General features: G+C 44.4%; 1 protein-coding gene across 2 annotated transcripts in view; it reads left to right on the top strand.

Annotated features, from left to right (window-relative positions):
• Window positions 1-24,402, top strand: part of LOC139567709 (ubiquitin carboxyl-terminal hydrolase 43-like) — a 109,014-nt gene extending 84,612 nt beyond the window's left edge. Inside the window, exons 9-16 of one of the 2 annotated variants that reach the window (XM_071389143.1) lie at window positions 7,395-7,498; window positions 14,873-14,950; window positions 15,104-15,233; window positions 15,590-15,709; window positions 15,843-16,101; window positions 16,377-16,535; window positions 16,982-17,143; window positions 19,971-24,402. In XM_071389143.1, the coding sequence (XP_071245244.1) occupies window positions 7,395-7,498; window positions 14,873-14,950; window positions 15,104-15,233; window positions 15,590-15,709; window positions 15,843-16,101; window positions 16,377-16,535; window positions 16,982-17,143; window positions 19,971-21,193 (2,235 nt within the window). In that variant the 3' untranslated portion in view covers window positions 21,194-24,402. Of the gene's footprint in view, window positions 1-7,394; window positions 7,499-14,872; window positions 14,951-15,103; window positions 15,234-15,589; window positions 15,710-15,842; window positions 16,102-16,376; window positions 16,536-16,981; window positions 17,189-19,970 lie in introns of both variants that reach the window. The other variant, XM_071389142.1, reaches the window with a different exon arrangement.
• The last annotated feature ends 554 nt before the right edge of the window (window positions 24,403-24,956 follow it).

The raw sequence follows: 24,956 nt of genomic DNA, 5'->3' as shown, positions 1-24,956 counted from the left end.
GAGTCTCCAGCTTCAGTTATTTTTGCAGTTCATTCCAGTCATTGGCAGCAGAGAACTGGAAGGAAAGGCAGCCAACGGAGGAATTGGATTTGGGGGGGACCAGTGAAATATACCTGCTGGAGCGCGTGCTACGAGTGGGTGCTGCTTTTGCTTGTAATCAGGAATCAGAAGGATAGAATTGTGCTCAGATTTACCAAATGGAGGGCGAGGGAGAGCATTGTACGCGTCTCTGTGTGTGGAGTACAGGTGATCTAGAATGTTTTTCCCTCTGGTTGCACGTTGATAGAGATTAGGTAAAACTGATTTTAAGTTTCCCTGCATTAAAGTCTCTGGCCACTAGGAGCGCTGCCTCTGGGTGAGAAGTTTCCTGTTTGCTTATTTCCTTATACAGCTGACTGAGTGGGGTATTAGTGCCAGCATCCGTCTGTGGTGGTAAATAAACAGCCACAAAAAGTATAGATTAAAACTCTTGGCAAATAGTGTGGTGTACAGTTTATCATAAGATACTCTACTTCAGGCCAGCAAAATTTAGAGACTTCCTTAGATTTCGTGCACCAGCTGTACAAATATGCACAGACCGCCCTCCCCTGCTGTTCTATCGAGCCGGTACAGCAGTGGCGTGCCGTGGGCCTGGGGCCTGGGCCTTCAGTGAAGTCCTACACAGTCCCACCCGAATTAATCCACCTCTTATTACCATCATTATGATGCCATGGCTCTAGACACTATACATTTAGACAGAAACGCAGTATAACCAGGCGTTGCGTCACCTTGAAATTGACAAAAATTGACATTTTTGGGTAAACAGTGTTTACGCAAAAACATGACACAATCAATGAGTCTTTTCAATATTTCCCTATTTTTCTTCACCTTTTCATTGTGCAGCTCCGTTGCCCTGCGCGCTTGTTCGTTGAGCTGTAGATCCACTCGGGTGTCCCCAAAAGTTTTCAAAAGCACCATTGCTTGTAAGTGCCCAGCCGTACTTTGGTGTCTCGTTGCTGCCTTGGTTAGACAACTCAAGTTTGCAAAGCCAGTGTGGCTCCAAACACCAAATCGATCACTTGCAAATAATAGGCATTCCCAGCAGTACAGTTTGCAGTGCTTCTCGGAGCCTGTGAGCCATTGATAGCGCTCGTAGTTGGAACTTTGAAAGTGGCGAACGAACCCCTTTCCCGCCTGTGACAGGCTTTGTAGCGTCGGCGACCTCTCCTTACAATGTCTAACTTTTCTTGAAAAGTTCGTCTTGAGAATGGCGTTATAATTATATCCTCGACCAAATCGATATCTTCTCCTCCTTCCGCCATTGTGGGTTGAAAAAACAGCTTAGTAGTACGCGAATTAATTCGTTTATCAAATTCAGTTTCCTAGTTCTGAGGTTCTGCATAGACCTGCCCATAGGACCTGCCTCTCAATATTGGTAATCCAATCAAAAGACGTGCACGCACTACGCCTGCTAGCTGGCTCCTGTGTAACACTGGAGCCAGCCAGCAGGCGTACAAAAGCCAACTCTAAAGCTGATTGGTTGACACAAAATTTTCATTTCCATTCACTTTAAGCTACAAGCGCCCGCACTGTTGATTCTGAAGGCCTGAGGGCAGATTTTAGACCCCTGGCAACACATGATGGCTGAATATGATTGGATAAAAGATCTAACATAAAGACCAGCCCTCCAAATCTCAACCTGGGGCTGGAAGCAGTGCAACCAATAGGAAAGCTATGAAATGAAGAGTATAACTCTTACTCTGGGGAATAATTTAATACATATTTGTGGGAAAATATATATAAAAAAAAAAAATCTGGTGATGTTTAGGCCAGCAGAGAAGGCCTTGCTGGCCCTGACGGCCCACCACTGCGGTACAGCGTATATATCCTGCTAGCTGAATATCCATGACATCATTCAGCCACGAATCCGTGAAACATATGATGTTACAGTTTTTGATGTCCTGTTCGTCTAATTTATTGTCCAATGATTGTACGTTGGCGAGTAATATTGACAGTAACGGTAGCTTTCCCACTCGCCTTCTGCGGATCCTTACGAGGCACCCCGCTCTGTGTCCTCTGTACCTGCGTCTCTTTCTCTTGCCAATAACGGGGATGTTGGCCTTGTCGGGTGTTAGCAGTATGTCCTGTGCGTCCTGCTTGTTGAAGAAAAAATCTTTGTCTAATCCGAGGTGAGTGATCGCTGTCCTGATATCCAGAAGCTATTTTCTGCCGTAAGATACGGTGGCAGAAACATTATGTACAAAATAAGTTACAAATAACGCAAAAAACCCCACCTAATAGCACAATTGGTTGGGCGCCCGTAAAACTGCTGCCATTTCTTCCGGCGCCATTTGGGACATATGCAGACACTCTTGTGTGTGCGTCCGTGTGGTCTTGAGTCCTCAACAACTTCCTGGATAAAATAACCCCATCTTGAGAGGGAATTGGCTTTAATTACAAACGGGAGGCGTTCAATTAACCGGAGTGGCCGTAGGGACTGTCTCAGGACTGTCCATTTACACCCAGTCAGTTTAGACTCTGCCTAAGACACATTATCTGCTGTGTCACTGCTCCTTGTAACTGCCAGGACAGCCCCATTGTTCTCTCACCATAGCAATTAACTCTAGATGTGTAACAAGTGCGCTGAGAGTCGGGAAGCAAGTGCAGGGAGTGAGTGTTTGAATAAATAAATTAAACAATAAACACGTAACATAAACAAAGCACCGACATGAAAACAGGATGGCTCATTCATCCCCCTCCTCTCCCCTGTAACTATTCCCCAGGTCGTTGCTGTAAATGAGAATGTGTTCTCAGTCAACTTACCTGGTAAAATAACGGATAAATATTATTATTTTTTAAACAACACCTGAGGAAAGAACCAAGGGGAGTGACAGATGTAGGGAAGATAATCAAGGAGGTGATGGAGTCCAGGTGAGTGTCATGAGGCGCAGGTGCGTGAGACGATGGTAACAGGTGTGTGGGATAATCAGCAGCCTGATGACCTAGAGGCCGGAGAGGGAGTATACGTGACAGTACCCCCTCCCCGACGCGCGGCTCCAGCCGCAGGACGCCGTCAAAGGGGACGAACCCGGGGATCAGGAGCGGAGCGGTCACCCCTACTGATGCGCGAGAACCTGTTTTTTTTTTTTTCTAAAAACGTCACTTTTTCATTATGGGGTATTGTCTGTAGATCTATTTAATACATTTTGTATTCAGGCTGTAATACAACAAAATGTGTCAAGGGGTATGAACACTTTCTGAAGGCACTGTATGTTGTTGAGAAACCCACAGGAGGCGCCACAACATCTTATGAATTTCCTCTACCACAAAACAAATAAGAATGACATGAGAAAGCAGGACAAACTACACTTTGAAGTGAAAAATCCCCCAGGGAGTCAAACAAACACCTCAAATACAAGTAAATACCAAACAATAATTCTGTCCTGGAACTTAACTGTGAATTCAGTCTGCATACAGCTTTGCCATGAATGAGAAATATAGGGAACTAGACAGTGCAGTTGATGGTCACACAGTTTGACGGAGTTAACTTGACAAGGAGCTTGTTGCCGTGGAGATACATATCAGTGTGTCAACATTAGGTGTAAAGAAATAGTTCCTTCTCTGTGGGGGTAGGACCTTGTCTGGGGCTTGTCAGCCTTAGCACTACCTGAGACTTTGAGCCCAGCGCTGTTTGCTCTGGATAAGGCCTCCTTGTCAAACACCACACTATCACCATGGCATCTCCCATAGCGACAGGGCAGCCCGCCTTAGGAGCAGACGATAGTTGTCTGTTAAAAAGGAAGGCTCAAGGTGAAGTGAGGGGGTCATTGTGGCAGTTTTGAACTCCATTGTCTATAGCAGTGGTCACCGACTGGTCGATCTCCAAGGCATTCCTAGTCGGTCATTTATGTAAAAAACCCAACCATACATTAATATTTTTAAAATATGTCTCACACTGTTGACGATAGGTACACCTGATTCAGCTGCCCTGCGCGCCGGGTAGGCAACATGTTCCCATTTTGAACCATTTCCTATGGTCTGAGAAGAACAACAATGCATTGGCGGGGCAATATGCAGAGATAATGTTTTGGGCCTATAGCCTACTGCACAAACCTCATTACTACAGTACTGCTTTTAATAGGTTCATATTACATATGTTTACATTTTCAAGTCATGTCATAAATAATGCATGTGTACCAAATCATGGTTCCTGCTTAATGTGTGTATAGAGTAGCCCTACAGTGTATAGTGGATGCAAGATGGTCAAGGAAAGGGGCTCATTGCTTACAGTACTTATAATGTCTATAGTGGATCCACTGTAACAAACTGAGGACATACCGGTCTACGTAATACTGGTCTTGTCTTTAGTCACTCCCTGTATTCTGGATCAAATCTGTGTGTTATCAGGGCAGAAGCCACAGTGTGATGTATGGATGCTGACATAACTCCCCCACTCTGCTCAGTGCATCTTGTCACGTGGGCTCCCTCTCCGGCCTCTAGGTCACCAGGCTGCTCGAAATGGAGCACACCTGTCACCATCGTTACGCGCATCATGACACTCACCTGGACACCATCACCTCCTTGATTACCTGCCCTTTATATGTCACTCCCTTTGGTTTCTTCCCCAGTCGTCATTGATCCTGTTCTAAGTCGGTGTGCTGTTCGTGTTTCTTGTTTTGTTCTTTTATTTATTAAAGGTATTCACTTCCTGAACTTGTTTCCTGACTTTCAGCGTACATCGTTACACCACCAAAACAGTCTAGACATTTCAGGCAATCTTTTCAAACAGCTCTTACACTAAAAGGGCATTATCATAATTTTCACAGTTTCACAGTATTATTCCAAACTCATAGTGTGGATATGTATAGCTATATATAAAACACAGTAAAATCTCATTTTTGACTGCACTAGGCCTTTAATGTGATCCTTAGTTTGACCCCATGTTTCATGCTCACTTACAATGTTACATCAGATAACTGATGCATGTTGGCTGCTCAATGTATAAACTTTCTGTAATCACATACTTCAACTTCCCTTGAACCCTCTATCTATCTATCTATCTATCAGTATTCCCATTTCATATTAGCTTAACGTCAAACTAACATAACAAGCTGCAGTTCATACATTATCAATGGGGCAAGCTGCAGTTCATATAAATGATTATGATTTAGGGAGCAGAAAAATCCACATCAAAATAGTGTGGTAAGTTCCTTGCCACACCATGTGTTGTAGAGGTCAGATCTTGCACTTGATAGATCCCACATTACATAAAAGCTTTAGTACCCACCTACATATGAGTCATTCCAGCATTGTGTCAACTTCAGACAAAGGAGATGATTGTGGACTACAGGAAGAAGGGGACAAAGCACGCCCCCATTCTCATCGACGAGGCTGTAGTGGAGCAGGTTGAGAGCTTGGTGTCCTTGGTGTCCACATCACCAACAAACTAACATGGTCCAAGCACACCAAGACAGTTGTGAAGAGGGCACCATCGAGAGCATCCTGACTGGTTGCATCACTGCCTGGTATGGCAACTGCTCGGCCTCCGACTGCAAGGCACTACAGAGGGTAGTGCATATGGCCCAGTACATCACTGGGGCCAAGCTTCCTGCCATCCAGGACCTCTATACCAGGCTCTGTCAGAGGAAGGCCCTAAAAAGGGTCAAAGACTCCAGCCACACTAGTCATAGACTGTTCTCTCTGCTACCGCATGGCAAGCGCCGAGTCTATGTCCAAGAGGCTTCTAAACAGCTTCTACCCCCAAGCCATAAGACTCCTGAACATCTAATCAAATGGCTACCCAGACTATTTGCATTGCCCCCCCCCCCACACACACACTCTTTTACACCGCTGGTACTCTCTGTTGTTATCATCTATCACTTTAATAACTCTACCTACATGTACATATTACCTCAATTACCTCGACTAACCGGTGCCTCCGCACATTGACTCTGTACCGGTACCCCCTGTATATAGTCTCGCTACTGTTATTTTACAGCTGCTCTTTAATTACTTGTTACTTTTTATTTATTTTTCATATATTTTTTTAAACTGCATTGTTGGTTAGAGGCTCGTAGATAAGCATTTCACTGTAAGGTCTACACCTGTTGTGTTCAGCGCATGTGACAAATAACATTTGATTTGGTTCAGTCGGCAGTATGCTGATAACTGTTGGATCAAATCTACAAGACAGATCAGAATGTACGAGACAGATTACTTTGAGGCTCCGGGAGGATGTGTCGCTTTGAAAAAGATCCTATGTGTGTTGGAAATGGCACCCCATGCAGAAGTAGTGCACTATATAGGGAATAGGGTGTCATTTGAGACACAGACCTGTGATTTTGACCAAGTCATCCAGGCTTGGTGTATTTTCTGCACCATACAGTGTGTTGTTCTCGCAAGCTGTGTTTTTTGATCATTTGTGTCTGTACCCAACAAATACAAACATTTGCTGAAAAGGAAGATAAGGATATTCTCTCCTCAAGGCTTTGTCGGTTTAATATTTAATCCCACTTGATTTGTACCTAATCCAGACAGATTAAAAGTAGTACAAATATCCTCCAGAAAGACAGTGATATGACATGAAATCTTCACAGGCATTAAATAAACAGGTGTTTATCTAATCTTCAACATGCACACAAACACACACACACCTCCTCCACTCACTTTCACTCCACTCTCCCTCATCCAAAGAAGTTCCCTCGAGTTCCACATTTCCCTTAAACTCACTTATAAACTCAGCCTAATTGCTCATCAATGATGACTTGTTCATTATGGTCTTATGAAAGATAACCTCACAACCGCATATGTATATGGTCCACTCCCCCGAACAAAATACTTCTTTGCCGTTTTCATTTGGTGGTTACGGTCTTATTAACTAGGAATGCATCCCAAATGACACCCTATTCCCTACACAGTGCACTACTTTTGACCAGAGTCCTATGGCTCTAGTAGTGCCCTGTGTAGGGAATAGGTTGCCGTTTGGGACGCAGAGTTACTCATTTATTTCTCTGTATGCTTGGCTGCGGCTCTATTCTCCAGCGGCCTTCATTCCAAATGAGACCATTAGGTTTAATTTGCAACGTGATTCTCCTCTCTACCTTCTAATAACTTAGCCTCTCTTGTCTAATTCATCTCCTAATGCACCTTGTTCAGTCAAGGGTGGAGCTGTGGAGCCAGAGACACTGTTAACAGTGCTGTTGTTATGAGTGGAACCTGTGTCCGTTTGTGATTTCTTTTTACTCAAATAAAAATGGAAGATACTGTACTGCTTGCTCCCGCAGTGTTCTTACAGTATTACAATGCACTTGTATTATAGAAACAGTTTGTACGATATCTCGTCTAGTGTCATCTTACCTCGTCTCGTCTTATCTCATGTCTCACTTATCTCGTTGAATGCCTGTGTCTCCCTACAGAATGCAGGGTTGCTGTTCAAGGTCAGAGTGGTGGGAGGATCTGCCTCCTACAGCTACCTGTCCCCACAAGATGGACGCCCTCTCTTCCACCCTGCCGTGGACAGGTAAGACTGCATTATCCATCCCTCTCTCTCCTATCTCTCTCTCTCTCTCTCGCTTATTCTTTCTCTCTCGCACTCACACTCTATCGCTCTCTTTTTCTCCCTTTTTTCTCTCTCTCGCACTCACACTGTGTCTCTTTCTCTCTCTCTCATTCTTTCTCTCTCTCTCTCACACTCTATCTCTCTCTCTCTGTCTAAAATACCTGAACTAACGTACTATTTGTACATAAAGCCTACTCAAATGCCTGTCATTGAGTAACTTTTCTTTTCACTGTCAGACATAAAATGGTAAACCATGGTATCTCTGAACACTCAGAAACATCACAGGTGAATGAATGTCATGTTGAAGTAGAGATCACTTGCCTATTCTGTGCAAACAGTGCCTTTGAGAAGCCAATGAGCCACGAGGGGCTTACTGTAAAAAGGTAGAGGAATCTAGTCGCAGTGAAGAAAAGACAAGAGTCTTTATTCTCCCTTCTGTAGAGCGGGTTCAGCTGTCGTAGGAGCCACAGGGAGCTCCATCTAAAGCTGTGCTGTTGTTGTGATGTGATCGTATAGTGCAGTAGGACTCAATCCACAGGAGTTCTATCGAGGAGGTGGGACATGGGGTCAGACGCTAGGTAAAAGTAAACTTCCCTTGGGGTGGGTGAGTTCGGGGAAGAGGGGTTGCCTGTGTGACCCTCTCTCATCAGCAATTGCAAGAGAAGATGTGTCATCGAATGTTAAACCGTCTGCCCATTATATACAGAGATGCATAGAGAGATCAGAAAATCGTCTTGATCTGAATCAGCTTTGAGTTGAATTGACCAGAATGAATAAGTGGTATCCTATCTGACTATCCGTTATCCTTTGTTCTGGCAATTCATCTCACTCAAGAGCATGGCTATTCAGTTCTCAAAGTCCTTGAATTACAATGCGGTTATAAACAAAAACACGGTACCGTTATTATTTCAATTGTGTTCTTCCCTTAAGCTAGAGAGGAGCCGTCCTGTCTGGTCTTTATATTTCAAAAATCATATTTTCATCATAACACAGCATTACTGTATTCCCCTTACAATGTAATTGCACCAACTCATTTTTCATAAACGGGCATGCAAGGAGACTTGGGGTTTTAACTTCTGTACAGCGTTGGCTTTACAAACATGTCATATGGAAGTTATTTCATAGAATTTTCCCTGGCCAATGTCGAACATGATGTTCCTTAGAAACAGTACATAGCCTGAGGCAACACTTTCAGGTATATGAACAAGATTCGATTAAAGAGAAAGAGTCTTTAGGAAAGAACCAGATTGGGGATGTGTGTGGTCAGGTAGGTATTCTGCTAGAGGCAGAGGGGAAGGTGAGCCACAAACACAGACAGACAGGGAGACAGGAGACGTTCTCCTCAGATCAAGTATACAGACAGGAGGAGAGAGAGACAGAGTGACAGAGAGAATAGCAGCTGACTGACAAGTAGCTGGTTGCCTGAGGACTGAGTAGGTAGACAGCTCTGTACAGCAGGGGGGCATGGTGTCATCATCAGACACTCTTCAAGGGTTCTGAGCTTCGCTCTCCCGTGAATGAGTGATCCTCTGAAGGTCAAAGATGTGGCCCTTGGGCACTGGAAAATGGCACTGGGGAAGGTCAAGGGCACTAAGAAAGGGCTCGACAGGCTTCCTACCACCTTCTGGGAGTGTGTGCATGCATGTGTACGTCTCTCTCTCTCGCTCCGTCCCCTGGTGCTAATTTCAACCGCTCCTTCAGGGTATTAGGAGGTCTGGTATTGTAAAATGAAGTGGTATTGATCGGCAGCGAAAGGAAAGGTGAAGAGGAGGGGGAGGTTTGAGAAGTAGGACTGTTCTCAAGGGAATTAGAATGGCGTGTGACGGACAAGGGATGAGACACAGGCATGGCCATTGAAGGTGCGTGTGTGTGAAAGTGCCATTGGAAGTGCCATTGCTTTGAATCAGAGTGCATTGTTGTCTGAGTGTATTGAGGCTGAGTTCCAAGTCCGAGTACATGACAAAGATCCAATGTAAAGAATGTTGACACAAGTGCCTCTTGACACGGTCATCCTGTACTGAAAATACAGTCAACACAATTGGAATTCAGAGGGGGGGGGAACTAGGTTGTCTTCCTTGATTTCCTTTTGTGCGATTAGCATTTTTATCCAGGCAAAAGAATAACAGTGACATCATACTCTGTCTCTCTCCCCATCTCTGTAACTCTTATTTTAATCTCTTCCATGACAGAGAGACAAAAACAAATCCTATAAGCAGCTCTGCTATAGTGCCTAAGTGCCTGCTCTTTGCCCCCCAGTTAGTAAAGTCATAAGTAAGCATTTAAGACGTTGGGTTCAGACCGTGGCTGACTTTTCAGCTCTGAATTACACAGTCAGATTCATTTTGACAAGCAGCCTCTCTTCCTTAATTGCAATTGTTTCTGCGTGGATTTGAAGGCGGGTTGGAATAATGCGTGAACGTGGGAGGAATTAATGGGGCTGCGGTCGTCTGTGGAGCGAAGCTGGCTGTTAATTCTGAGGTGATGTTGATGAACACAATACACATGCCTCCAGACATGATTACACACACACACACACACACACACACACACACACACACACACACACACACACACACACACACACACACACACACACACACAAAGAACATCCTTTACATTATAAAGAGTCACAGATTCAGTCCTTTGTGCTCATACAGTATGTGTGCACACGCCTGTCCATGCTAACAAGGTATCAGTTTCACTTTGAAATTTGAGGTTTTTCCAAACGTCTATGTGTGAAGTCATGGTAAACGTACGTTTTTTACATTTAAGTTGAGACACTGTTACCTAACTCCCCATAAGTTAAATACAAACACTTGCGTCGGGCTGGGGGTGAAAGTTTGGGAAAGGCTTAAAACTGAGAAAAAAATATATACCATTGCCTAGCACACGAAACCCTCAACGCCAGATTGCAGCTTTACACCCATCCACCATCCCTGTCCTAGCAAGCCAACAGCTTACTTTAAGGTAATAGCACTCACTTTTCCCCCTAGTGGCCGGTTTTGAAGGCAATTCTACACGTTCTTGGGACCAGGTTGGATGTCTCTGCTTTGACTTCAAACTAAAGCGATCTCCCTGGTCCATGAACACACACACACACAGAGAAATGTCAGACTACATCTATTATTGAAGCAGTGTCCTTTATGTCCCAGTGTCCTGCAGGTAGAGGAGGTGTTAGATCGATCTCAGTGTGTATTCATCACTCATCACTGTCTGTCTGTAGCCACTGGGACTGTGACCTTCGGTTGAGTCAAAGGCAGACAGCAGCACACACCCTGACACAACCGAGGACTGACTTACCTTTACAACGTACACTTTCAAGGACACAAACAAACACACGCTCACACACCAAATGAATCCTCTCACTATAGTTTTTCTGACAGCAGTGCTTCAGACACTAAGTTGATTCCCCAGATGGATTTCTCCGTCTGCGTTTCTACCTCAGAACTGCCTGTTTCCTGAAGAGAGATGTTGAAGGTTTGCCTTTTATAGCACCCCTTTGTGTCAATGAGACCAAAAGGGAGATGAATGATCCTTGTCACACAACAGTGTAGTGTCTATTGTGGCAGCAGCTTGGCAACAGTTGAAAGTCACAAAGAAAAGTACAAAGCACTCAGTTTAGTTATAACAGAAAGCAGTCGCTTTCATTAAATGTATGTCTTTTCAGTCACTTTCATTTCATGCTGTTTTAGTAGTCAACACTATGATCAAGGTGGTTTGATTTTACTCTTGACGTCAGTACCTTATGGAAGCCTGACACCTAGTGGTGCATTTCAGAACTTCCCACTGTGCACACTAACCGGTGCCCATTGTATTCCACTGCATCAGCACATCTTATCATCAATCAAACTCACTACAAAGATTACCTGTACATTTGAGTAAGGAATGTTTTACCATGATGGAAGTCTCAGGTCAACAATGGCTTGACTTAGAATACAGAATACTGATGTTTGTTTACATCCACACACACACACACACACACACACACATACACCATAACTAATAGGGAAAGGATAGCATGGACCTGATGGCATCTCAAAACAACGTCTGACACTTTTGGATTCCGAATGCTTGACGACTGTGCTTACAAACTGGGATTACTAAAAGTATCATGCTGCAGAATACTGATGTGTATTACAGTGTACGTTACAGATGGACTTCAATAAATGTAGTGTAATACGACATATAATACAACTCCCATCGTATTGGCATTTTAAAACAGTAATCCTTGAGGTATGAGACACACACCTTTGTCTATGTGAAAAAACTGTATGGGATACCTAAGGCCAGCTCTATCTCAGTGGTAGTCTGGGAGACATTGTATCCAGTGGTAGTCTGGGAGACATTGTATCCAGTGGTAGTCTGGGAGACATTGTATCCAGTGGTAGTCTGGGAGACATTGTATCCAGTGGTAGTCTGGGAGACATTGTATCCAGTGGTAGTCTGGGAGACATTGTATCCAGTGGTAGTCTGGGAGACATTGTATCCAGTGGTAGTCTGGGAGACATTGTATCCAGTGGTAGTCTGGGAGACATTGTATCCAGTGGTAGTCTGGGAGACATTGTATCCAGTGGTAGTCTGGGAGACATTGTATCCAGTGGTAGTCTGGGAGACATTGTATCCAGTGGTAGTCTGGGAGACATTGTATCCAGTGGTAGTCTAGGAGACTTTGTATCCAGTGGTAGTCTGGGAGACATTGTATCCAGTGGTAGTCTGGGAGACATTGTATCCAGTGGTAGTCTGGGAGACATTGTATCCAGTGGTAGTCTGGGAGACATTGTATCCAGTGGTAGTCTGGGAGACATTGTATCCAGTGGTAGTCTGGGAGACATTGTATCCAGTGGTAGTCTGGGAGACATTGTATCCAGTGGTAGTCTGGGAGACTTTGTATCCAGTGGTAGTCTGGGAGACTTTGTATCCAGTGGTAGTCTGGGAGACATTGTATCCAGTGGTAGTCTAGGAGACTTTGTATCCAGTGGTAGTCTGGGAGACATTGTATCCAGTGGTAGTCTGGGAGACATTGTATCCAGTGGTAGTCTGGGAGACATTGTATCCAGTGGTAGTCTGGGAGACATTGTATCCAGTGGTAGTCTGGGAGACTTTGTATCCAGTGGTAGTCTGGGAGACTTTGTATCCAGTGGTAGTCTGGGAGACATTGTATCCAGTGGTAGTCTGGGAGACATTGTATCCAGTGGTAGTCTGGGAGACATTGTATCCAGTGGTAGTCTGGGAGACATTGTATCCAGTGGTAGTTTGGGAGACATTGTATCCAGTGGTAGTTTGGGAGACATTGTATCCAGTGGTAGTTTGGGAGACATTGTATCCAGTGGTAGTTTGGGAGACATTGTATCCAGTGGTAGTCTGGGAGACATTGTATCCAGTGGTAGTCTGGTAAACATTGTATCCAGTGGTAGTCTGGGAGACATTGTATCCAGTGGTAGTCTGGGAGACATTGTATCCAGTGGTAGTCTGGGAGACATTGTATCCAGTGGTAGTCTGGGAGACATTGTATCCAGTGGTAGTCTGGGAGACATTGTATCCAGTGGTAGTCTGGGAGACATTGTATCCAGTGGTAGTTTGGGAGACATTGTATCCAGTGGTAGTCTGGGAGACATTGTATTCAGTGGTAGTCTGGGAGACATTGTATCCAGTGGTAGTTTGGGAGACATTGTATCCAGTGGTAGTTTGGGAGACATTGTATCCAGTGGTAGTCTGGGAGACTTTGTATCCAGTGGTAGTCTGGGAGACATTGTATCCAGTGGTAGTCTGGGAGACATTGTATCCAGTGGTAGTCTGGGAGACATTGTATCCAGTGGTAGTCTGGGAGACTTTGTATCCAGTGGTAGTCTGGGAGACATTGTATCCAGTGGTAGTCTGGGAGACATTGTATCCAGTGGTAGTCTGGGAGACATTGTATCCAGTGGTAGTCTGGGAGACATTGTATCCAGTGGTAGTCTGGGAGACATTGTATCCAGTGGTAGTCTGGGAGACATTGTATCCAGTGGTAGTTTGGGAGACATTGTATCCAGTGGTAGTCTGGGAGACATTGTATCCAGTGGTAGTCTGGGAGACATTGTATCCAGTGGTAGTTTGGGAGACATTGTATCCAGTGGTAGTCTGGGAGACATTGTATCCAGTGGTAGTCTGGGAGACATTGTATCCAGTGGTAGTCTGGGAGACTTTGTATCCAGTGGTAGTCTGGGAGACATTGTATCCAGTGGTAGTCTGGGAGACATTGTATCCAGTGGTAGTCTGGGAGACATTGTATCCAGTGGTAGTCTGGGAGACTTTGTATCCAGTGGTAGTCTGGGAGACATTGTATCCAGTGGTAGTCTGGGAGACATTGTATCCAGTGGTAGTCTGGGAGACATTGTATCCAGTGGTAGTCTGGGAGACATTGTATCCAGTGGTAGTCTGGGAGACATTGTATCCAGTGGTAGTCTGGGAGACATTGTATCCAGTGGTAGTCTGGGAGACATTGTATCCAGTGGTAGTTTGGGAGACATTGTATCCAGTGGTAGTCTGGGAGACATTGTATCCAGTGGTAGTCTGGGAGACATTGTATCCAGTGGTAGTTTGGGAGACATTGTATCCAGTGGTAGTCTGGGAGACATTGTATCCAGTGGTAGTCTGGGAGACATTGTATCCAGTGGTAGTTTGGGAGACATTGTATCCAGTGGTAGTTTGGGAGACATTGTATCCAGTGGTAGTCTGGTAGACATTGTATCCAGTGGTAGTCTGGTAGACATTGTATCCAGTGGTAGTTTGGGAGACATTGTATCCAGTGGTAGTCTGGGAGACATTGTACCCAGTGGTAGTCTGGGAGACATTGTATCCAGTGGTAGTCTGGGAGACATTGTATCCAGTGGTAGTCTGGGAGACATTGTACCCAGTGGTAGTCTGGTAAACATTGTATCCAGTGGTAGTCTGGGAGACATTGTATCCAGTGGTAGTTTGGGAGACATTGTATCCAGTGGTAGTTTGGGAGACATTGTATCCAGTGGTAGTCTGGGAGACATTGTATCCAGTGGTAGTTTGGGAGACATTTTATCCAGTGGTAGTCTGGGAGACATTGTATCCAGTGGTAGTCTGGGAGACATTGTATCCAGTGGTAGTCTGGGAGACATTGTATCCAGTGGTAGTTTGGGAGACATTTTATCCAGTGGTAGTCTGGGAGACATTGTATCCAGTGGTAGTCTGGGAGACATTGTATCCAGTGGTAGTTTGGGAGACATTTTATCCAGTGGTAGTCTGGGAGACATTGTATCCAGTGGTAGTCTGGGAGACTTTGTACTCAGAAGATAGTGTGTATTCATCATGTAATATGTTTTCCAGAGCCCTGAAGTTATGTGGCCCGGGAGGACCACCCCACGTGAAGCTGGAGATTGAGTGGGAACACAAGATCAAAGAATGGTGAGCACTGGACATACACATGTACACACACCAAATCAATTGACTCAGAAACACATTCATTATTTATTGTATAGAAGGATTCACTATGTCTTTATCTCTCTCTCTCTCAAACACACACTCATACCCCCAACTTTCTGTGTCTGTACGTGTTAGTCTGTTTGGTAACATCCAGGAAGAGGTGGTGAAGGACTCAGAGAGTGTGAGAGTCCAGCAGCAGCAGCACCTGCAGCAGCACAGCTGTACCCTGGACGAGTGCTTTCAGCTCTACACCAAAGAGGAACAGGTAACATGGACTATACAATACTGTGCAATGCAACTGGTCTTAACCTGCCTTTGGGGTACTGAACATTAAAGATGCTCTATGCAGAAATTGTACCTCCTTTCAATGAGAATGACAGATCTATAGCTCACATCTCTATGTGAATTGGGTCGAGTCGACCAATAAGTTACAGTACATATTGCAGCTTTAATATTGCATTAGTCGATTCATAAATTGATCTCTCTCTCTCGCTCTTGCTCTCGCTCTCTCTTTCTCCCCCACTCCCTGAGTATTGTTATTTGGTTTTGGACAAACGTAGTGTATGAAGAATCTAACTTTATGTGAGACTTCCCCACTGACCATGTGTGTTATCTCTCCAGCTGGCCCCAGACGACGCATGGAAGTGTCCCCACTGTAAGCAGCTCCAGCAGGGCATGGTGAAGATGTCCCTGTGGACCCTCCCCGACATCCTCATCCTCCACCTCAAACGCTTCCGACAGGTAACTGGAGCCAATCACATGTAGCGGATTGCCATTCTTCCCTTGCCTGTCTATTCTTCCCAAAAGCACCACAATGGAAATAAGTCACTCATTGTGTTAACCTTGATAGTTGATAAAAAATTCAATGAATCAGGTGGGCGAGCGGCGCAACAAGCTGTCCACCCAGGTGCGCTTCCCCCTGGCCGGGTTGGACATGGCCCCCCACGTGGTGAAGAGGTCCCAGAGCATGAGGAACCTGGGGAACCTGGGACCCTGGCCCCCCACATGGAAACAGCCTGAAGGCAGCAGTCATCATATTAGTCACCCAGACATGGCCCTGCCTCCTGACTTCCTCTATGACCTCTATGCAGTGTGTAACCACCATGGTGGGATGCACGGCGGACATTACACAGGTACTGGTTGGCCATTGATATACCGTTGATGTAGGAGACGTGATGTTGATGAGAGAGGCATACTGACGGGCGTTGTATGTATGGGGCTGTTGATCGAGTGAGGAGAGAATATTGTTAGTGAGAGAGATGCCTACTGCCAAATAATGATGATACATAGGACATGCATAACAGTACAGTGCCCTCCTCTATAGTGGTCACATCAACTTACATGACTATACCCAGGACATAATGATTGTGGTGCAGCCTGTGTCTACAGTTCTGTGTGCGTTTTGCAGCGTACTGCAGGAACTCAGTGGACGGTCAGTGGTACAGCTATGACGACAGCAGTGTGGACCTGGTGCCTGAGGAGGAGGTGTGTACCAGGGGGGCCTACATACTGTTCTACCAGAGACGTAACGTCATTCCCCCCTGGTCCGCCAGCAGCTCAATCAGAGGTGGGTAGTGTACCACACACACACACACACACACACACACACACACACACACACACACACACACACACACACACACACAGGCATGGACACACACACATCACAGGAGAGAATTCACTCAGGGTTCAATTGCATTACAGCTGAACTCCGTACAGAGATAGCATTAGATACAACAAGACCATTCAGCCTTTATCCACTAAAGGTTAACTCACAACTGCAGGTTTCACTCACGTCTGCAATATATGGTGTTGCAAGCACCATGCTCCAACCACCTGAACCAGCAAAACCACAATGTGATATTTCAATTGCTAAATGCTGTATAGTATATAGGAATTATCTGTGTAGTTTTTCTGTGTGTTTTCTGTATTGACTGGAATGGAACTGACATGTGTATGTATCTTTCTGGTCCAGGGCCCATAGTCACAGAAACGTCTCTCTCCCCTCTGTAGGCTCCACCAGTTCCTCCATGTCGGACCACTGGCTGGTCCGTCTGAATGGGGACAGTAAGAGGGGTAGTCTGGTGTCCCGCTCCTCCACCACCTGCCCCTCATCTGTCCCCGGCTCCCCTGAGTCCCCAGTCTTCCTTGATGACCCGCCCAGAGAGGAGGAAGGTGAGGGGCCTGGGAAACATGAGATGCATGGTAAACCAAAGAAAGGTAAAAAAAAAAAAAAAAAAAACGTAGGTCTTCATTCCATTGGTGGTGGAAGGTGGTGGTGGTGGTGAGTTTTCCTGTTACTACAGTAGGGGAGAGTGGGGTAAGTTGAGTGTTTACATTCAACATCACGCCGTCAAGGGAAACATAGTATTATTTCTAACAAAGATATTTACATACACTGAGTATACCAAACATTAGGTATATCTTCCTAATATTTAATTACCCCCTTTTGCCCTCGGTCTCAATTTGTCAGGGCATGGACTCTACAACGTGTCAAAAGTGTTCCACAGGGACAATGGTCCATGTTGACTCCAATGCATTCCACAGTTGTCAAGTTGGCTGGATGTCCTTTGGATGTTGGACCATTCTTGATACACACGGGAAACTGTTGAGGCCCTGTTGTTACCTCATATCCCAGCGATAATGCCTTGCATTACACCTGGGAAGAAAACACTTACATTTGCTCAAGTTGCCATTGGCTCAACTTACCCCAAGACAAACATTTTGACTATATTAGCTGACACAGATACAAGGATGCACTTTCCTGCTAGGTTTAGGACCTCATATTGAGCTTATAGAGACCCCCAACTGATGTATAGAACAATCTTAAAATGATCTACTTTGGTTTAGACACAAGCATCATAAATATATACAATAAATTAATTTGACTGAAAATCCATTTTTTTGACCTAAATAAGCTTACCGCTTTTTCATTGTGGTTTCTTCCTTCAGAGACTCCAGAAAAGGATGACCTCATCCTAAATATTTGGTCAAATGATTATTGTGTATGGTTTCCTAGAAACAAGGGTGGCTCAACTTTCCCCTTTGGTTCAACTTACCCCACTCTCCCCTAATTTAAAGCACTTTGAGCATCTGGAAAAGCTAAATCTAATCAGTGGTTATTATAATTCCATGTTGTTGCTAATACACCACACGTGAGCATAGAGTGCATCACCTCTTTAATGTTTAGCCGAACACATTCTTCTCTAACTGTGGATGTGCATTTACGTAATCTCTTCCTATACATGCACAGTCCATGCCTACATACAGTTGAAGTCAGAAGTTTACATATACTTAGGTTGGAGTCATTAAAACTCGTTTTTTCAACCACTCCACAAATTTCTTGTTAACAAACTACAGTTTTGGCAAGTCGGTTAGGACATCTACTTTCTGCATGACACAAGTCATTTTTCTAACAATTGTTTACAGACAGATTATTTCACTTATAATTCACTGTATCACAATTCCAGTGGGTCAGACGTTTACATACACTAAGTTGACCGTGCCTTTAAACAGCTTGGAAAATTCCAGAAAATTATGTCATGGCTTTAGAAGCTTCTGATAGGCTAATTGACATCATTTGAGTCAATTGGAGGTGTTCCTGTGGATGTATTTCAAGGCCTACCTTCAAACTCCGTGCCTCTTTTCTTGACATCATGGGAAAATCTAAATAAATCAGCCTAGACCTCAGAAAAGAAATTGTAGACCTCCACAAGTCTGGTTCATCCTTGGGAGAAATGTCCAAACGCCTGAAGGTACCACATTCATCTGTACAAACAATAGTACACAAGTATAAACACCATGGGACCACGCAGCCGTCATACCATTCAGGAAGGAGACCCGTTCTGTCTCCTAGAGATTAACATACTTTGGTACGAAAAGTGCATATCAATCCCAGAACAACAGCAAAGGACCTTGTGAAGATGCTGGAGGAAACAGGTACAAAAGTATCCACAGTAAAACGAGTCCTATATCGACATAACCTGAAAGGCCGCTCAGCAAGGAAGAAGCCACTGCTCCAAAACCGCCATAAAAATGCCAGACTACGGTTTGCAACTGCACATGGGGACAAAGATCGTACTTTTTGGAGCAATGTCCTCTGGTCTGATGAAACAAAATAGAACTGTTTGGCCATAATGACCATCGTTATGTTTGGAGGAAAAAGGGGGATTCTTGCAAGCTGAAGAACACCATCCCAACCGTGAAGCACGGGGGTGGCAGCATCATGTTGTCGGGGTGCTTTGCTGCAGGAGGGACTGGTGCAATTCACAAAATAGATGGCATCATGAGGGAGGAAAATGATGTGGACATATTGAAGCACCATCTCAAGACATCAGTCAGGAAGTTAAAGCTTGGTCGCGAATGGGTCTTCCAAATGGACAATGACCCCAAGCATACTTCCAAAGTTATGGCTAAAGGACAACAAAGTCAAGGTATTGGAGTGGCCATCACAAAGCCCTGACCTCAAACCCATAGAAAAAGCGTGTGCAAGCAAGCAGGCCTACAAACCTGACTCAGTTACACCAGCTCTGTCAGGAGGAATGGGCCAAAATTCACCCAACTTATTGTGGGACGCTTGTGGAAGGCTATCTGAAACGTTTGACCCAAGTTAAACAATTTAAGGAAATGCTACCAAATACTAATTGAGTGTATGTAAACTTCTGACCCACTGGGAATGTGATGAAAGAAATAAAAGCTGAAATAAATCATTCTCTCTACTATTATTCTGACATTTCACATTCTTAAAATAAAGTGGTGATCCTAAGACAGGGATTTTTTTACTAGGATTTAATTTTAAAACTGAGTTTAAATATATTTGGCTAAGGTGTATGTAAACTTCTGACTTCAACTGTGTATAATGTTGCCGGGAAAAAAGCTCATTGTGATCGCTGTGCTTGTTATTTACAATTTAATAAAAGGGGTTTGAAAATTAAAGTTAGTCTAGCTTTAAATGTCAGAGACACTATGGTAAAGTGTTATTTTCTCTCTCTTTCAACCCCAGGTGGTTTTGAGACCAGGCCGTTCGTACGGGGCATCCAGGGTCGTAGCGTCAGCATGAGGACCCCCACTAAGAACAAAGAGACACTGAACAAGGTCCTACCGCTACGCTGGTCGTTCGGCTCCAAGGACCACCGAAAAATTGCAGCCGAGGCCGCCCCTGCTCCCATCCCCACCCCTGCCCCTGTGGAACTGGTGGAGTACCTAGAGTCTGGAAGAAGACCTCGCTGCACCAAGGACTCTATAGTCAATTTAATGATGGGCTCTGAGAGCCGTAAGGGTCCTGCCATCAGCTCCCCCAGTGTGGGAAGCAGCCTGAACTGCATGGGACAACCAGAGTCTCTGCAGATGCCAGAGGGCCAGAGAAGACCAGTCACAGACAAGACAGGGAGTCTGAGACGAAGTAGCAAAGGGTCCCAGCAGCAGCAGAGAGACCAGGGGGATCAGAGAGACCAGAGGGACGAGGGTAGGATGGGCAGTAGTAGTAGTACTAACACTCTGACCAGGAGGAGTACCAAGAAGAGTAAGGAGAAGGACCAGGGAAAGCCCCAAGAGGCCCCGTCTAGGAGGGGGTCTAGTGCAGGCGTCCAGTCCAGCTCCAGCACCCACAGCCTCAGGGACAGAGACTGGGAAGGCACCCTGAGGAGAGGGGCCAAGGGCCACCAGGACCCACCACCAAGGGACTGTCTGGCACCACCCGAGGGAGAAAAGAGAAGGAAGGGTGAGAAGGTAGAGGAGGCCTCCAAGAGCCACGAGGGGCTTCTGTCTTTCTTCAAGAGCAACTTCAAGAAGAAGGACAAGGAGTCGTCATCTTCTCGCAAGTCCGACTCTGGAAAAGTTGGCGACGTCGGCGGGTCCAGCACCTCCCGGCTGTCCCTGTCCAGTGGAGCCCCAGGCGGGGCCACGAAGACGGGAGAGGCGAAATCCAACGGAGCCCCCCGCAACGGGGGTGCCAATCGTCTCGGAGACGAGCTACCCAACGGTAAAGCCAGACGCGCCGCTGCTGCCGATATCAAACGCTCTCAGAGCTCATCCAACATCCCCAGCAAGGAGGAGTCTAGCATGCGAAGGACCGCCTCTTTACACCGCAAAGGGCTGTCCCATGGTGTGGCTCCGCCCCCTCGCAGCCTCACAGATGAGAAGCCCTCCTACGGTACCCTGCAGAGGACTCGCTATAGTACCAACTCACTGGGACGCAAGAGGACTGTCCCCGAGTCCAGCTTTTAGCTGACACACACACACCCTGACACACACACACCAGGGTCGTTTTCACTAGGCACCAAACAGAAGAATTGGACTGAAACAGGGAGAGATTAGCTTAATTTGTTGAGTAAGAAATGCTATGTTTTTGTTTTCCATTGCAAAACGTTTTTTCTACATTTTGCTACAGTGACTTTGTGCACTAATCAATCTGACCCTGATCAAAGCAACGGAGCTCTGCTGGAAGGATACTCCTGTAGGTACACACAGAAGCACAGGTATGTGAATACCACACAAGGTGGCTCCCTCCGGTGTTGTGGAGGGGTGTAGCGTCAGTGAAAGGAGAACATTAAGGAAAGGTGACGCATGAAGTACGACTGCTAACATAAACAAAATGTCATATCAGAATGAATATTTTCTTATTCCAGTTTTGTTTTTATTTTATTTATTTGTAAAAAATTATTGTGACTTAACAAGTGCCTCAGTAACTGATATGCAGTTTTAAACCAATGAGTTTGTGGACACCTGGTCAGCACCGGAAGCACACTCGCATACATGCGCACACACACACACACAGGCATGCACACGCGCACACACACATTATCTACACTCGTGTCTTAAAATCGTAGTAAATGAATGGCATTCATCACTATCTTCCTCGATCGGTTTGTCCAATGGTGGCACCTAAAGGAATGTTATGACAGTGTCATGACAATACGTTTTGTTATTATGTCTACACACGCTCTAGAAGATTTGGACAAAAACATTGATTCATTGGAAGTATACATCAGAGCTTTAATAGGTGATTTCCTCCTAGATTGAAGTATGAATGATTTAACTGGTTGTACGTGCTGCTTGCACTGCAAACTAGCTGCTATATAGATTCACACATTGCAAGTGAAGGTTATGATATTGCACTTTCTACATTGCCAATGGTACCGAACTCTCCCTTTCATGCAGTAAGAAAGATACCCTCCTAACAATATAACTTGGCCTACGCAACACGTCCCCCTTTATTCTTAAGCTCGTGAAAATATGCAGTTCGACCACACGCTCCATTATTATAAATACAAGAACATGTATATGGAAATTTGACATTTTTAGCACTGAAGTCTGGCTTTATGATTCTAATGAAATTACTGTGTTTTAAATGAGTGCAACATGACCTCAGATTGATCTATTCTTGCTACCGGTAGGTAATTGAACTTACTGATGCTGATACACTGACAATCTGGTATGTAGGTCTATGCGGTACTGTATTAGAGAGGCAAGCCGTGTTGATTGATTGCATTACTATGCAGTTCTCTATGAAGGATTATGCACTGTAACAGTAAGGTCACTGTAACAGTAAGGTCACTGTAACAGTAAGGTTATTTATTTGAATCATCAGACTGTCCACTACAGTAGGCAGTAGATGCACTGGTCCAATCAACCCTGAATGTCACATACGTGTTATTAATCAACCTTGATGAGCTCTTTGGCCCCCCTTATCCAGTCTTACTTCTCATCCTCTCTCCCTTCACTCCTCCACATTCATCCGTCTTATCTCTTCTTCTTTTTTCATTCTCTGTCATCCATCGTGTCTCTCATCAAGTCTCTTTGGCCACTGACTAAAGGTCCCCTCTGCTCCAATCTGCAGAGCTCTCGCCTGGCGTTAACGACGGCGTAGGCGTTCAATTGAAACACCCTCGCTCTCACTGGGTTGAAATTAACGGTGTAATTGGGTCGAGTCTCTATGGTACAATATCCCTTCTTTAGAGTCGTTAAGGTACACCGTGGGAAGAGGCTGTAGATACTGGCAGTCACGTAATGTCTGAGTCTCTGAGAACCTTTTGCATTTTTTAAGCTGTTCGTCATCCATTTTCCTTCCTGAAAGCTACAGTATATGTAGCTTTCAGTTTATACTTTTAATGGACTTAGCAATGCCACACTTTATCGTAGGGGTGAGAAAAACACTTCAACACCCCACACCAGTTAGTCCTTGACACTAATTAACTCGTCACACTTAGCGTCTGTCTGTGCCACTCAGGCACAGTTCTAAGCAATAAAGATTGAATGAATGTCTGGTTACATCGTGTCCATGTTTTGCACATAGAATATACTGCTGAAGTGTAAGTTGAAGGAAGCATTGTGGGCAGCAGTTCAACAGCTTGTTATTGGTACACCAAGCATGGATAACAATAAGGTACCAAATCCTAATGGGCAGTTTTCAGCTAATGTCTTTAACAAATTATGCCTTTTGTTAGTATAGCCAGTTTTCACTCACAATAATTAGTGGACCAAGCCAAAGCATTGGTATTATCCTGGAGCAATTTTTTACAGTATAAAACTCACCAGTCACTATTGACTCTATTGGGAAGATGGAGGATCACATCAGTTTCATGTAAAATAAATAGTTCACAAATAAATAAGACTATTACAATCCTTAATTGTGAAGTTTGTCATTTGTCTTTGCAGCTTGAATTCCTGGGGGACAGAGGGGTGTCGAGTTTGAGTTGCTACAGTACTTCCCAGTCAACTGTCTTAAAACCTCACTGTTGGCCGTAGGTCTTTTCTGTGACAGAGCTATGCTTGGTGACAGACAGCATGTCTTATCTGTAGACAACATGGTCTCATTAAAATATGTCAAAATAGTTCCATATTAACCATTGTAGTTCTACTGTATGTCACAGAAACGAACATATTATCTCTGCTTTAGGAATAAGAGCGTTTGGATGGGACACAAAGTCTGTATTGTTCATTGACATTTTGTTTATTTCTTTTGTTCTAGATGAGGACACTATGTACCTACCACAGTTTACTTGTACCAAAACGAGCACTTGTATTTAAAATGAAGACTATAAATGAAGGATGTTTTTTCCCAATTCTTTTGTGAAATGTGGCATAAAGATGATTTATATGCAACTTTTCTACATTTTATAAGGGTTTTGTAAATATATGAATACACATATAATATAATATAATATAATATATACACATATACACATATCCCTTTATACATATAATGTATGTATAAAGGGAGACATGATGTAGTATAGCCTTGTATAAATTGCGGGGCTATGAGGTTAAGGCTGATGCACAAGTGTAGGCCACAACTGTGGTGTGTACTGTTCTTCTATGCACAAGAGTACGACAATGTATATGCTATTACTGTAAAACCATTACTGTAAAACCACCACAAGGGGTTGTATCTGCCTAATATGTTTATACTGCAAATTAAAACACATTGTTTATCACACTTGGGTTTGTGTGCAGTTATTATGTATTCTGTATTCACTCACTTGGATACATGTGTATTGTATATTCTAAACTGAGTGGTTCGAGCCCGAATGCTGATTGGCTGACAGCCGTGGTATATCAGACCATATACCACAGGAATGACAAAGCATTACTTTTTACTGATCTAATTGCATTGGTAACCAGTTTATAATGACAATAATGGCCATAAACAACACCCCCTCAGGCCTTATTGCTTAGTGTTCTTAATGTTTTGTACACTCAGTGAATAGTATAGTATACATGAGTCTAGTATGGTGCTGGTTCCACTGTTGGAGCTGTCTTCATACTCTTCAAGCGTCTACATAAAGCGCACCTATAAACATCATCTCTCCCACCACCCATGCCAGTATTTCTTTGAAAGGTTCACATTGTTGTACTTCAGGGCTGGGCTCAATTCAAATTGATCATTTAATTCAGGAGGTGATTAAAAAAATTATAAAATGAAACACTTTTGAAGTAAATAGCTTCTACTAATCAGTTTATCGAGAAGTCATTGAAAATAGATGGAATT

This window comes from Salvelinus alpinus, chromosome 2 (genome assembly GCF_045679555.1).
Source record: "Salvelinus alpinus chromosome 2, SLU_Salpinus.1, whole genome shotgun sequence".
Classification (NCBI taxonomy): Eukaryota; Metazoa; Chordata; class Actinopteri; order Salmoniformes; family Salmonidae; genus Salvelinus; species Salvelinus alpinus.
This window is presented reverse-complemented; position numbering and strand designations above follow the sequence as displayed.